The 13,128-nt window shown below is 54.6% G+C and overlaps 1 protein-coding gene across 9 annotated transcripts in view; it reads right to left on the bottom strand.

Moving 5' to 3' along the window:
* GRM4 (glutamate metabotropic receptor 4) overlaps positions 1-13,128 on the bottom strand; it is a 101,099-nt gene that overhangs the window by 19,976 nt on the left and 67,995 nt on the right. For 8 of the 9 annotated variants that reach the window (XR_014251253.1, XR_014251254.1, XM_082415061.1 and 5 more), the window contains exon 5: positions 11,541-11,681. The exons of the other annotated variant lie outside the window; for it this stretch is intronic. Coding sequence is in view for 6 of the 8 variants with exons in the window: in XM_082415061.1 (XP_082271187.1) it covers positions 11,541-11,681 (141 nt within the window). In the remaining 2 variants the exon portion in view is untranslated. The remainder of the gene's footprint in view (positions 1-11,540; positions 11,682-13,128) is intronic. 9 annotated transcript variants of the gene reach the window in all.

Here is a 13,128-nt window from a genome sequence, read left to right as displayed (position 1 = left end):
AGGCTTCTGATCACAGCTTCTGAGAGCCAGGAGAGAAGCGCAAGGGACAATCCTGTCCCCAAAGGGTGACAGAGGGGCCTGAGGCAGGGTTGCATGGAAGGCTCCAGCCCCAGACCCCACCATCACCCCCAGCCCCCAGGTCCTGCCCTCTGTATTCCGCTGCTCCATGCTCCCAAAGCTCCCATCACGCCCTCATTTCATATGGATGAGAGACTGAATTACTAACCAGGACGGAGGGGGAGGCTGCAGCCACTGCAGAGAAGAAGCAGCTCTATCCCAAGGCCAAAGACACACCAGGCCAAGGGACCCTGGCTGAGCTGCCCTCAGCCCCCTCCTCTCCCTATCTTCCCAGGGATCCCTCCTCAGTGGTCCAGCTGAAGCATCCATCCCTGGGCCACTCAGGTCCAGGACCACGTGCTCTCACTGGGGTCACGAAGCCACCTGCACTGGCACTGGAATACAGATGACCCCACAGGAGGTCCTCACCAGGGGAGCCCACCTCTGCCTGGGGAGGTTCCCGTGGGAAGGGCTTTGGGGTCCTGTGGGCTGTGGGCTGTCAGCAGCCCTTGAGCACTGCCCCTTTGGGATCTCCACCCCAGAGTTGTCATGGTGCCAGCCATGGACTTCTAGAGATTTCCCAACACACTTTCATGTCCTTGACTTTTGTCTCAAGTCTGCCCCCAAATACAAATGAGATAACAGGGCAGTGAGGTGCCCTGCAAAGGGTCTTAATTTGAAAGGGAGCGGCGGGCCTTGAGTGTGACTCCCTACACACACACACACACACACACCCCTCAAACTCCAAGGGCACTTCCCCTGAGCCCCACAGGAAGCAACAATGACAGAGCCTAAGTGTGCTCCCTTTGGGGGAGGGGGAAGGGATCACAAACACAAGTCAAACAAGGTCAGGACATGCTGTCCTGAACGTCGGAAGCTGTGCCCATAACCAGTGCAGCTCTCCGCACAGCCTCGACTCTTCAGCAAATAACCCTGCAGCATGGCTGGTGCTTCCTCTCCCCCGAGCCTCTGGGATGTAGGCCAGACTGGCCCCCATCACAGAGGAGGTAACTGAGATTTGCAGGTGGTCGAGTACGGTACCCAGAGCCTTGAGGGAATCCTGGCCCCCAGCAGGTGTTCCTACCCACCTGGGGATTAGCCTGGCTGGTGAGTAGCTGGGATTTGAACCTGGATCTCTCTGGCTCCCAAAGAATTTCCACCACCCTGAACTGTCTGCCTCCTTCTTCTCCCTCCATCCAGCCCCGACCTGCCTTTCCCCTTCTCTGGGGCTCAGGCCTTGCCCCAATTGTCTGGCCAGGCCTAACCAGGAGCTAAGGATCCCTGTCGCCAGGGCTGGAGGAGGCAGATGGCCATGGAGGGAAGCGGGGGGTGGGGGTCAGAGAATCCCCTTTCATGAGTGGTTGGGACCCCCAGGCCCAGACAGGGGAACCACAGTTCTGGCAGGAAACAAGACACACATTTCTGAGAGCTCCTAGAGGAGATAAATTCCAGACACATGGCAGCAATGACAGCAGCAACAGTTTGAAGATGTCCTAATTGTGTCCCGAGGCACAGTGAGCCGGAGATGTGTTTGGCTCGGCCACGGATGACAGCCAGCCCCGGAACCATCCGGGAGAGGATTTTCTCCGTCCAAACCCCGCAGCTGTGGTTACTACAGCGACTGCAGCCTTTGTCTGCAGGTTGTAAATTGTAATTGAAATGAGTTTTCAAGGTTGAAATAATCAGAGTTCCTCCCTGTCTCCCTGCTCACCTCTCCACGACTACTCACCCCACCCAGCCACAATCCTCCTGAGTTCTAGGCTCATGTATACACACACACACACACACACACACACACACACACACACACACTCCCTCACATAAAGGTATACAAAATCAGCCACATATACACTCACATATTTTCACATCTACACATATAAAGTAGCAACACACAAACCTGCATGCATTTATATACATCCCTATACACACATCTATGTTCAAACATGTAGAAACATAAGTGTCCATATAAACACATACTCTATATATTGGGTTGACCAAAAGTTCGTTCGGGCTTTTTTTAAGATTCTTTTTTTTTTTAATGTGGACCATTTTTAAAGTCTTTATTGAATTTGTTACAATATTGCTTCTGTTTTTATGTTTTGGTTTTTTGGCGCGAGGCATGTGGGATCTTAGCTCCCCGACCAGGAATCGAACCTACACCCCCTGCACTGGAAGGCGAAGTCTTAACCACTGGCCCATAAAGGAAGTCACTCGTTCGGGTTCTTGTAACATCTTACGAAAACCCGAACAAACTTTTTGGCCAACCCAATACACAGCTACACAATTAGCATGACACTCCTACAAGCATGTGGTCATTCAGATTCACTGTCGGCTGAGAAGCCCCACAAGCAGGTCCTGACAAGGATGTGAGTACAAGTGTTTCATCTGGGTGGTGATGGCTGGAAGCACAAATCGGTGGTGAGGAAGTGAGGCGGAGACGGGAAGGGATGGGAAGACACTAACGCCAGGTGTGAGGCTCAACCCCGTGGGGGGCTCTAGAAAACTGTGTAGCCTATGCCTCAGGGCTGTCCCATCTGAGGGGATAAATAGCCCCACTCCCACCAGTCTCAGGCTGCAGACTGCTCCCGGGGGCATTAACTCCATTGCCAAAGCAGGGCTCGGGAGCGCCGAGGGGACCTGGGGCACCACACCCACAGGTTCAAGTCCACACGTGTAATCGGCGTAGGTGTGTGGACATACCACACACATCTACACACATATAAACTTGCACCTACATACAAATGCGCAAACATACACACCGGTTTTCATCCCTTGTGCAAACTTCCAGGGAGCAGGATAAGAGGGTCCTAGGATGCCCCCCCCCAGGGAGAGCTGTCTAGTGTGTGGTTCTGCCCTGGACCAGCCATAAGACCCTGGTCAAGTAAAATTTACATCCCCCAGATGTAAATCCAGGGTAATAATACTTACCTTGAGGGGCCACTGAGAGGATTCAAGGAGGCGCAGACGTAAAACACACAGCATCGTGCCTTATACATAGGGCTCTCTAAGCCTCCGTTTCCCTCTCCTCCCTAACACTTCCCCGTGGATAACTCCCCACCCCCGGAGGCCTCCCCCCGCAGCCCTTGGCCGCCCCTCCATCCTGTCTGCAGCCCGGCATGTGCTGGGTCTTCCCAGACCCCCAAAAGATGAGGGTGGGGGGCCCAGGTCAGCTTACCCACTGACACTCAGATGGGGGAGGAAGCTGCCACCTGTGCTTCCTGGCCAGTCCCCCTCTTTCCTGACTCTGCCTGTGGTTGAGCCATTCTCCTCGTCACCTCCCTGGAACACGCAGGTCTTTCTGAGGGTCCCTGAGTCCTCTCCGGAGGCCAGGCTCCACCACCCCGGCATCCCCAGAAGTCACAGAGCAGGCTCCCCCTCCTTGTCTGGAGTCGCACCCTTGTTCTTCAACCCCACTCACACCACGGTGTCTGCCAGCCCCTCCCCTTGAACTTTCAACCTCCATCAAACCACCTGCTTTCCGGGTAGGGCACCTCTAAACAACTCAGCCTGGTCCCCCCACCCCTAGATCTGTTCCGCCAAACTCTGCCACAGCTCTCCGCCAACTCCCGTCCTGGGGACCCCTGAGCCAGCCCCAGTGTCTTGGGGGGTTAGGGGTGGGGGCCCGTAACGGTCACCCCCTCGGGGGCGGGGAGGTGAAGGGTCTTGCCCAGCAGCGGGGGCGGGGGGTGGCGGCTCCTGACTGTCTCCCAGGTGCTCTCTTTCTGGCTCTCAGTGGTGGTACAGCCCAGGGCTCCCCGAACTTGAGCCAGCCTCAGGCCCCTTTTGAAGGAAAACAATTCTGTCCCAGGATGATCCTAGGATGAATATGGCCCCAGGATGAAAATACTGATGTCAGAGGCTGAAGCCCTGGCAGTGACAGCTACTGCCAACTGCTAATGATCACAGGAGCAGAGAAGTTGTCTTTGCAATCTGTAAAGACCGCTTTCGGAAGGCCGTCGAATGAAAATGCCAAGTTCAAGAATCGTCATGGATGGAACTCCTAGGTCCCTGAGAGTCTGACCTCAAGAACATATCCCCAGATGTCCACAGACCCTAGTTCAAGAAACAGAACGTGGACGTCCGGCCAGATGGGAGCAACTTGACACCCCACTCCCCCGCCCCCCCATTCAGCCTCTCACTGGCCTGCCGAGTTGCTTAGCATCTCTGAGCTTCGATCCCCTTGTCTGTAATGAGGTCGGCTCCCGGGACCATTAGAGAAGAGTGATACCTGCAGCAGAAGCCACACTCGGCACCTGCACAGGCCAGCTCCCAGGGAAGGCCGTTCTCTACCCCTCACTGGTTCTGCCCAGCCCAGGGGCCTGGGCTTAGCTCTCCCAGACAGGGTCAGACTAGGGCCAGGGGTGAAGGGGAGGCAGCTCGCGGGGCCGAAGTCACAGCCAACTCCCCATGTGGATGCCCCTTCTCCCCCATCACCCAGCCATGCTCCTTTTCCTTCCAGGAGCATCTAGTTTTTCCTCTACTGGATCTTTGCTGTCAACATAGAAATATGTTTTAATTTCTTCCATTTAAACAGAAACCGTTTCTCGACCCCACTTTTCCCCCAGCTAGCATCCCTCTCTCCCTGTTTACAACAAAACTTCTCAGAAGGGTTGTCCTTACTCACTGTCATCAATTTTTCTCTCCTCCATTTTTCTCCTGACCAACTCCAGTCTGGGTTTTGCACCCACCTCTCCCAGGAATCTCCACGTGGCTATGCCTGACCCTCCACCCACCCCCCCCATCTCAGCACACCACCAAGAACCTCAGAGTCATCCTTGATTTTCTGTCATCTTTCTCTCACCTCAAATCCTTTAGCAAACTCTGAGGCCACACTCCAAACTGATAAAGAATCAGACTCCTTCTCACCATCTCCATGGCCACCACCTGCTCCAAGTTCCCATCACCTCCCACCTGAACTACAGCCCCGGCCCCTGACTGATCTCCAGCTCTGCCCTCACCCCCATCTCTGCTCCAGGAGGCAGCCAGAGTGAGACCATTATAACATAAATCTGATCACGTCAATCCTTTTTCAAACCCTGCCATGGCTTTGTCTCATTTGGCATTAAAAGACTAAATCCTTACAAATTGCCAACAAGGCCCACAGACCTGTGCCACCCCGCCCCACTCTCAGACTTCATCTCCTACCTGTTGATCTCTCTGCTCCAACCACATGGGTCTCCTCACTGCTCCCCAGACCTGCCAGGCCTGAGCCTACCTCAGAGTCTTTGCACATGCTGTGCCCTCTGCCTGGCATGCTCTTTCCCAGTCACCTTCCCAGTGAGGACTTCTGACCTCCTGATTTAAAGGTGCAACATCCCTAGTCTCCCAGAACACTCCAGGAGGCCTCCTGGATCTGTCCTCTCTGGTCTCATGATTAAGCTCTCTGGAGGACCTCAGCTCTGACTACTGGGACCACACCATCATGTACCACCTTGTCTTCAAGGCCATATCATCTCCCACCTGCAGGGGGAGCTCCCCAGGGCAGGTCTGTCCCCTTCACAGAGCCCAGCATAGGGCTGGGGACACAGTCAGCCTCTGAGTAAATGCCAGCTGAACAAGTAAGAAACAGCACTGAGGGGAAGGGCTCAGGACCCCTGTGGCCACCAGGTGGCTGTCGGCTTGGGCAAATGTGAGTTCCTCTAATGAGTGGCACAACCTGGCGCATAGTAGGTAATCCCAAATGTGGGTCTTCCTTCCTTTCCCCAGGTTCCTTTAGGAATGTGGAGGTGAAAAGAGCCACAAAGCCAGGCTGGAATAGCCAGAGGGCCATGGGGCTGGGATATCAGCTGGCCTGAGGCAGGACATCCCTGGAGCCAGATGGCCAGAGTTCAAATCCCAGCTCTGCCATTTACTACCTGTATGACCTTGGGAAAGTCTTTAACTTCTCTGTGCCTCGGCTTTTTCATCTGTAAAATGGGTTGCTGTGAAAAGCAAATGCAAAACACTAAAACAGAGCTTGACATGTAATAAATGCTATATAAATATCAGCTGTTATTATTGTTATTGCTGCTAGCCCAGGCTGGGTGATCAGCATCTCCCCACACATCCCCAGCTGCCATGTGGCCACCGTCCCTCTCAGAACTCCCGGCCCCTGGGAGCAGCAGGCAGTAAATTTCTCCTATCTCCTCATAAACCAGGCCTTCCTCTGCTCAGCCATCACCTGGCTGGCAGTCCTGTCAAAAAGACGGATGCCACATCTGCCTTGTTTACAGCTTTAATTCCCAAGTCCTGCTCTGCAGGCTCCTGGGGAGGGGGCCAGGAGAGGAGGTGGGAGGTGGGCACTGCCCTCCCGCAGGCCTTGACAGCTGCAGAGACGCCCTGCTCAGTGACCCCTATCTCGCTCAGGTGTGCAGCAGCCCGCAGGCCATCTTCTAGTGCTTCCAGCAGATCACCTCCACTCCTTCTCTGGGAAACCATGGGCGAGGCAGCTCTGCTAGGGACAGGGCTCTGGGAGATGGAAGTGGGTAGTATGATCCCCATTTTACAGATGAGGAAACTGAGGCCTCAAGAAGTGACCTGCCCCAGGTCGCACGGCTAGGAAGTGGCAGCACGAGGATTCACACCCAGTTCAGGGGGACTCTCACAGTTGTGTATTTGAGAAAGAATGGGTGCCCACGACCCCTTGCCACTTTGAGACACACCAGCCCACACCAGCCCAGTCTCCAACTGCCAGTAACTGCCACTCTTCTGAGACTCTCTGGCCACAGAAGCCCTCTTTGCCAGCCATTTGGCATCTGGAGGCACTGAGGAATTAACACCCTCTGGGAACAGCCAGCAATGATTGACAGGAGTTGGTGTACACACACCCCAGCTCCCTCACACCTCCAGTGGGATGACTGCCAGGCGTGCTCCTTTCTGTCTCCAGAGCCCCCGGGGGGAGTGAAGCTCCAGCTGTTCACAGTGGTAACCTGCTTGGTATCACACCCTTTATGTCTGCCTTCCCTCGCCTACCAATGTTTCCTGGGATTCTCTCCCAAAGAAACGACTGGCTCTCAATTCCTTGTCTTGAGGGGAATTCAACTTTTTTTTCTTGGCCGCGCTGCACGACCTGTGGGATCCTAGCTCCCCAACCAGGGATCGAACCCGAGCTCTTGGCAGTGAAAGTGTGGAGTCCTAACCACCAGACCACCAGGGAATTCCTGAGGGGAATTCAACTTAACACAGCCTTGAAGGATGGATCGGATCTTCCCAAGTGTAAGACCCCAGCATGAGAAGGTCCTTCCCACCCTCTGAGAAGGTCATCAGGCCCATCTGTTGCCCTGGGGAGGGAAGGCACGGACTTGGCACAGCAAAGGGCAGTGGAACACAGGAGTGGCACTCGCTCATGCTGAGATCGTGGGCAGGGCCTGAGGGACTGAGACAGGCAGAGGCTGACCATTGAAACCGTTAGCATTGAGGGGACCAGAGTGGGCCCACCCAGTGTGGATGGGCAGGCAGCCTGGAAGAAGTGAGCATGAAGCTAGGCTCGGGAGACAGAGTGAGGCAGGTGGAGAATACAGGGCTAGCTGAGGGCAAGCTGAGGGCAAGCGAGAGGGTGGCTGGGGGCGTGGGAGGAAAGGAAGTGGGAGAGGCAGGTGGGGCACCAGCTGGAGAGCCAGGCTGCCTGGGTATGAATCCAGCTCTGCCAATTCTCTAGCACTGCGATGTTCACCAATCACCTCAGCGTCCTCTTCTGTAAAATGGATGCAACACTTGTGACAGCCTATACCACCCACCCTCAGGATGGTGTCCTCCCCATCGGGGATCCTACAACCGACAGAATCCTTACGGCAGACTTGAGCTGTTAAATTACCCAGCTGCAGGTAAATCCCACCTCTCCCCCTCCCTCTCTATCAACAACAACCACCATTTTATCAGCGCTGATCATACACATCTTTTTTCAGCCAGCTTCTTCATACTCTTCAAACACATCACCAATCCTCCCAACAACCCATTGAGATGGGTGGTGACTTCCCTGCCTTCTCTGAGACTCAGAGAGGCTAAATAACATGTCCAAGGTCACACAGCAGGGAGGAGGCAGAGTCGGACCCAGACCCTGACACGTTGACAGGTGCCCGGTCCAGAGCCCGTACTCCATGGGTGTCACCCCAGCCCTCCTGGCCTAAGGGACAAGCTCAGCTCAAACCTGGGTGGGGCCATGAGAAGCCAGAGCTGCCTCCCCCTCACCCAGGGTGGGTCTGAGAGCCCACAAACATTCCCAGCAGCTCCCCCGCCCCTCATCTCACCCAGAGATGGACGGGCTCACTGTGCCTGACGTGGGGCCACCCAAGGACACTTACCAGCCTCTGCTGGGGCTTCAGATGCAGCGAGAAGGATCCAGGTCAGCTGGAATATGCTGTCCTTCCACCCTTCCCTGTGACACAACCCCAGGCTCATTCCAGGCTCTGATGCTTTGCTCACGCCTTCCCCACTGCCTGGGGTGCACGCCGTCACCCCTTCTATCACCCACCTCTCCTTCTGAGGCAGTGGTTCCCATACCTGGCTGCACAGTAAACCACAAGGGCACCTTTTAAAAATCCTGATGCCCAGGTGGTACCCAGGGCCAATTACATCAGAATGTCTGGGGCTGGGAGCCAGGCGTCAGCATTTGAAAAGATCCCCAGGTGATTCGTTGTGAACAAAGCTGCTCTTGCCTGAGGTTCCCAGCCCTAAATACACATAAAATCCACCGGGAGAGCTTGAAAAACAATCCACCCCTGAGGTTCTGCTTAGTGGGTCTGGGGGTGGGGCCCTAGTAGAGCTCTAAAAGTTCTAGGTGATTCTGATGCACAGCCAGGCTTGAGCACCTCCCTCTTACAGTTCACCAAGTGCCTCCAATCAGCTTTCTCATCTGCATCCCCAGACACACTCTGGGCTGGCTCACCACCAATCCCATTTCTCAGATGAGAAAGCTAAGGTCCTGACAGGGTACAGCTGACCTCAGGTTCCCAGTGAGGCTCTACACTCTCCTGAATCCTGATCAAGCCCTCCTTCCCCACCTGCTCTGACAGCCCACACACCTCCCTGAGGGCACCTAGAGAGGTGCCCACCCCCCCCCCGCCCAGTTCACCAGCAGCTGGGGAGTCCTGATGAGGACTGGGAGTCTGGAAAGAGCTTACAGGGACTGACCAAGGCCTTCTCCCTGCCTGCCCCTCCCAGACCAAGAGGAGACTCCAGAAAGCCCCTCTCCCTTGGCGAGCCAGACACAGGGGCCGAGACACCCCCTTATCCATGTTGCCCCCACTTTCAGTCTCACCCAGCCCCATCTCCAAGCCAGGTCTCGTGACCTATAATCAGGGTGAACATACAATCTTCCATCCCCACTTGGGCACTTTTGAGAATAAAAGGGGATGCTCTCAATAATTATGCCAGGAAAAGAGAAGTACACAGGATGCTCCTACCCATGAGGGCCCAGCCTCCCATACCCAGGCATGTTTGTACTTCTTACACCTTTGTTGTGATTACTGCCTCATAAAGACCTTTGCTGTGCAGCCTTGGGCAGGTTGCTTGACCTCTCTGACTCTCCATAGCCTCCATAATATGGGGGTCATAAGAGCCCCTAGAGTTGTTGTGAGGGTGAAATGAGATGATGTTAAAATGTCTGGAACATAGTAAATGCATAGTAAAGAGAGGTGTTTATGGTTATTAGCTCACCCAAGAACGTCGCCCCTACGTAAGACAGACATGCACATATATACCTTCTCTTTTAGACACTCATGTACATACACAGTCACACACACAAAGGTGTACACACACTGCTGCCTACACCCACAGGAGTTTGCCTGCGTCCCCAGGGGATACCCACAGTCCTAAGTAGCCACGATTGCCCTGGCCACCAGAAGTCAGCATGCTCCCCACTGGCCCACCCACCTCACCATGCTCCCTCCTCCCCTGGCCCTAGTGGACCAACCCCCCCGCCCCCAGCTGCCAGTGATTGCATGCAGCATGTCCATGCAGCTGATCCAGTGGCCCTTGCTCATCTGGCCCTCTGCCCAAGCTGCACCCATCAGATCAGGAGACTATAAGAGGGAGTTCATCATCCTTGCATGGGCACCACTCACGGTTGAGGGGTACACAGAGCCCTCCTAATGTCCCTGATGCCAGGTCCTGCTGCAGAGCTACCCAGACAAAGAGCGTACAAGGACCCACATCCAACTGTATCAAAGGTGAACGTGCCAAGATGGCTACCGTAGGGGTCTGAGGGCCTAGAGCTCAGACCTGGGTCCACATCCTGCTCCACCACCTTTCATCCGCGGGAACTCAGGTCCCTTTACTTACCTTCTCTGAGCCTCTGTTTTCCAATCTGTAAAATAGACCCATCATCCCAGCCTCCCATGGCTCATTCCCTGTCCTTTTCAGGACTCTGCTGAAACGTTACCTTGCAGGGAGGCCATCCTCTTTCTTATCTATTTTGTTTCTACTGCACTTTTTCCTTCTGACATAGTCTATAGTTTACTTACTTATCTTGTTTATTGTCTGTCTCCCTGTTAAAATAAAAACTCCAAGAGCTTTTTGGCTCTTTCATTCACTGCTATATCCATGGTGCTTAGAAAAGGGCCAGGGAGGGCTTCCCTGGTGGCACAGTGGTTAAGAATCCGCCTGTCAATGCAGGGGACACGGGTTCGAGCCCTGGTCTGGGAGGATCCCACATGCCATGGAGCAACTAAGCCTGTGCACCACAACTACTGAGCCTGTGCTCTAGAGCCCGCGAGCCACAACTACTGAGCCCACATGCCGCAACTACTGAGGCCCGTGTGCCTAGAGCCCGTGCTCCACAACAAGGGAAGCCACTGCAATAAGAAGCCCGTGGACCACAACGAAGAGTAGCCCCTGTTCACTGCAACTAGAGAAAGCCCGCACGCAGCAACAAAGACGCAAAGCAGCCAAAAATAAATAAAATAAAATAAGTAAATTTATAAAAATAAATAAATAAATAAATGGTAGGGACTGTGTTTAAAAAAAAAAAAAAGAAAAGGGCCAGGGATTGGGAGTCAAACTGGTGTCTGTTGAGTGACTGTGGGAACCTGGAGGGGTTAGAGATCGTTTCTCTCTAAAGTGCTCAGACCGGTGAGCATTAGGATTCACAGGGCAGCTGGGGTCAGTCAGTTCTGTGGGCTTGCCAGAGGGGCGTCCAGATGAAGCCCAAGGTGAGCAGCCAGACGGCACCTCTGCCCAGACCCAGGAGCCCCTTCCCCTACTCAGCAGCGTCCTACGGCTGATGGTCTGAGAGATCGAGGAGGTTTCAGCTACCCTAAGCCCACCCATCGGCAAGGCCCTGGTGTCAGACCTTGAGTCAGTCCTGGCCCCGCCCCTTCTGGCCCCTAACTCTGCCCCCAGGCAGCACCGCCTGGGCCCCTTGAAACTGCTAGCCCTGCGGTAGTGTCCCGTAGCCCACCCCACTTGACACTCTCAGCCTTCTCCCCCATAGCCCCACCCACTCAGGGCCCACCCTGGCCCCGCCCCCTGAGGCTCAGTCCCACGCCCCGCCCCACGCGCGTGCTCACTGGTGCACTTCTTGACATGGCTGCCTTTCTTGAGCGCGTGGCGGCTCAACTTGCAATGGAAGTTGTCCTCCCAGAACTCAGCAAACCAGATGTTGCGCCGGTTGTTGTCCAGCGTGCGGCTGGAGAAGTAGCGGTCGAAGCCTGGCAGGGAACCAGGACATCAGGACCTCGCGCCTCCCTTCCCCACCCGCCCCCTCCCCTTCCCGCTTCCCGCAGCTTTCATGTGGCCCAGGCAGAGGGAGGCGGAAGGAAAGAGCACATCCTCTGATCCAGGGCCCAGCCGGAAAAAACAAAATGTGGACCATTTCATTTTCTGCACAATGAAAAGAGCTGTATTAAATTCCAGGGAGAGCCTGTGTAATCTTACAACTGCTTCCTTTATGGAAGACGTACAGGATGAGGGTGCTTCCGCTGCTTCTTAACCACCAAAATGGTAATATGGGGCCTCTTTGAGAAGGAGTCACCTGGGGGCCCTGAGATAAGAGCAGAGAGGCTGGTGGGGGGCAGGCACCCAATCCTGGGAGCACCTGAGCATTCTAGTTCTGAAGAGGAGACCGGACCAGAGAGGGTAGGGAATGACCCAGGTCACACAGATAAGATGGGGAGCTGGATCTTCCTCCTTCAAGTCCAGAACTTCCCCATCACTGACAGAGGCAGCCTCCTTCTCCAAATGCTCCTAAGGGCTTACCCACTCTGCTCTAAGCCTAGAAAACCCCATCCCAGGGTAGGCAGGCTGGTGAGTGAATATCGCCTTCTGTCTCCTACCAGTGCCCCTTCTATATATATCATGATCATTCCGTGTCATGGGCACAGTTGTCTGACTGTCGGAGCTGTCAGGGAGGTGCTGGCACTGGTGGGGGACTGGCCTTAGAGCAGAGTTTCTCAACCTTGACCCATTGACACTAGGCCCGATCATTCTTTGCTGGGGTGGGGGGCGGGAGCGGCAGGGGGCTGTCCTGTACATTTCAGGATATTGAGCAACATCCCCGGCCTCTACCCACTAGATGCCAGAAGCATCACTCCCTAATCGTGACAACCGAAAATGTCTCCAAACATTGCCAAACGTCCCTTAGGGATCAAAATCACCCCCAGATGAGAACCACTGCTCTAAAGGCTCCTCTAATGTCCCAGAGAGTAAAGGGATTTGTCTGGTAAGTCCAGGGTTCAGATCCCAGTTCTGCCACTTAATAGCAAGTATGTGTCACTTACTGCCACTACATGTCACTAAATCTCTCTGATCCTTAAACGTATTCACCCACTAAATGTGGATAAAAGTTTCTTTTGGGGTTGCAGGGAAGATTGAATGAGATGTCTGTAAGGGGCCTGGTGTTTGCGGGTACCAAGAGCCTTAGTTATTGTTATTTTGTGTTTATTATGGCTTGAGGCTGAGAGGGGAGGTGTGGAAACTTCTGCGGCCTATGCTCCCTCTGCCTCAGGGTGAGTAGAGGACACGGCGGTGTGACCCACATCCCTCCCCTGCTCAGGTCTCTTGGAAAGTTTGGAGGAAGCAGATGTCTGCAGGCCTTTCCCCCTCCATCAATGCTGGATTCTATTGACCGGAGCAAGAGCAGGGGAGAAGGCCCTGGGA

The sequence above is a fragment of the Balaenoptera physalus genome, assembly GCF_965194825.1.
Source record: "Balaenoptera physalus genome assembly, chromosome: 11".
In the NCBI taxonomy this organism is placed as follows: Eukaryota; Metazoa; Chordata; class Mammalia; order Artiodactyla; family Balaenopteridae; genus Balaenoptera; species Balaenoptera physalus.
The sequence above is the reverse complement of the archived record's forward strand: the minus strand, read 5'-3'. Positions and strand labels throughout refer to the sequence as shown.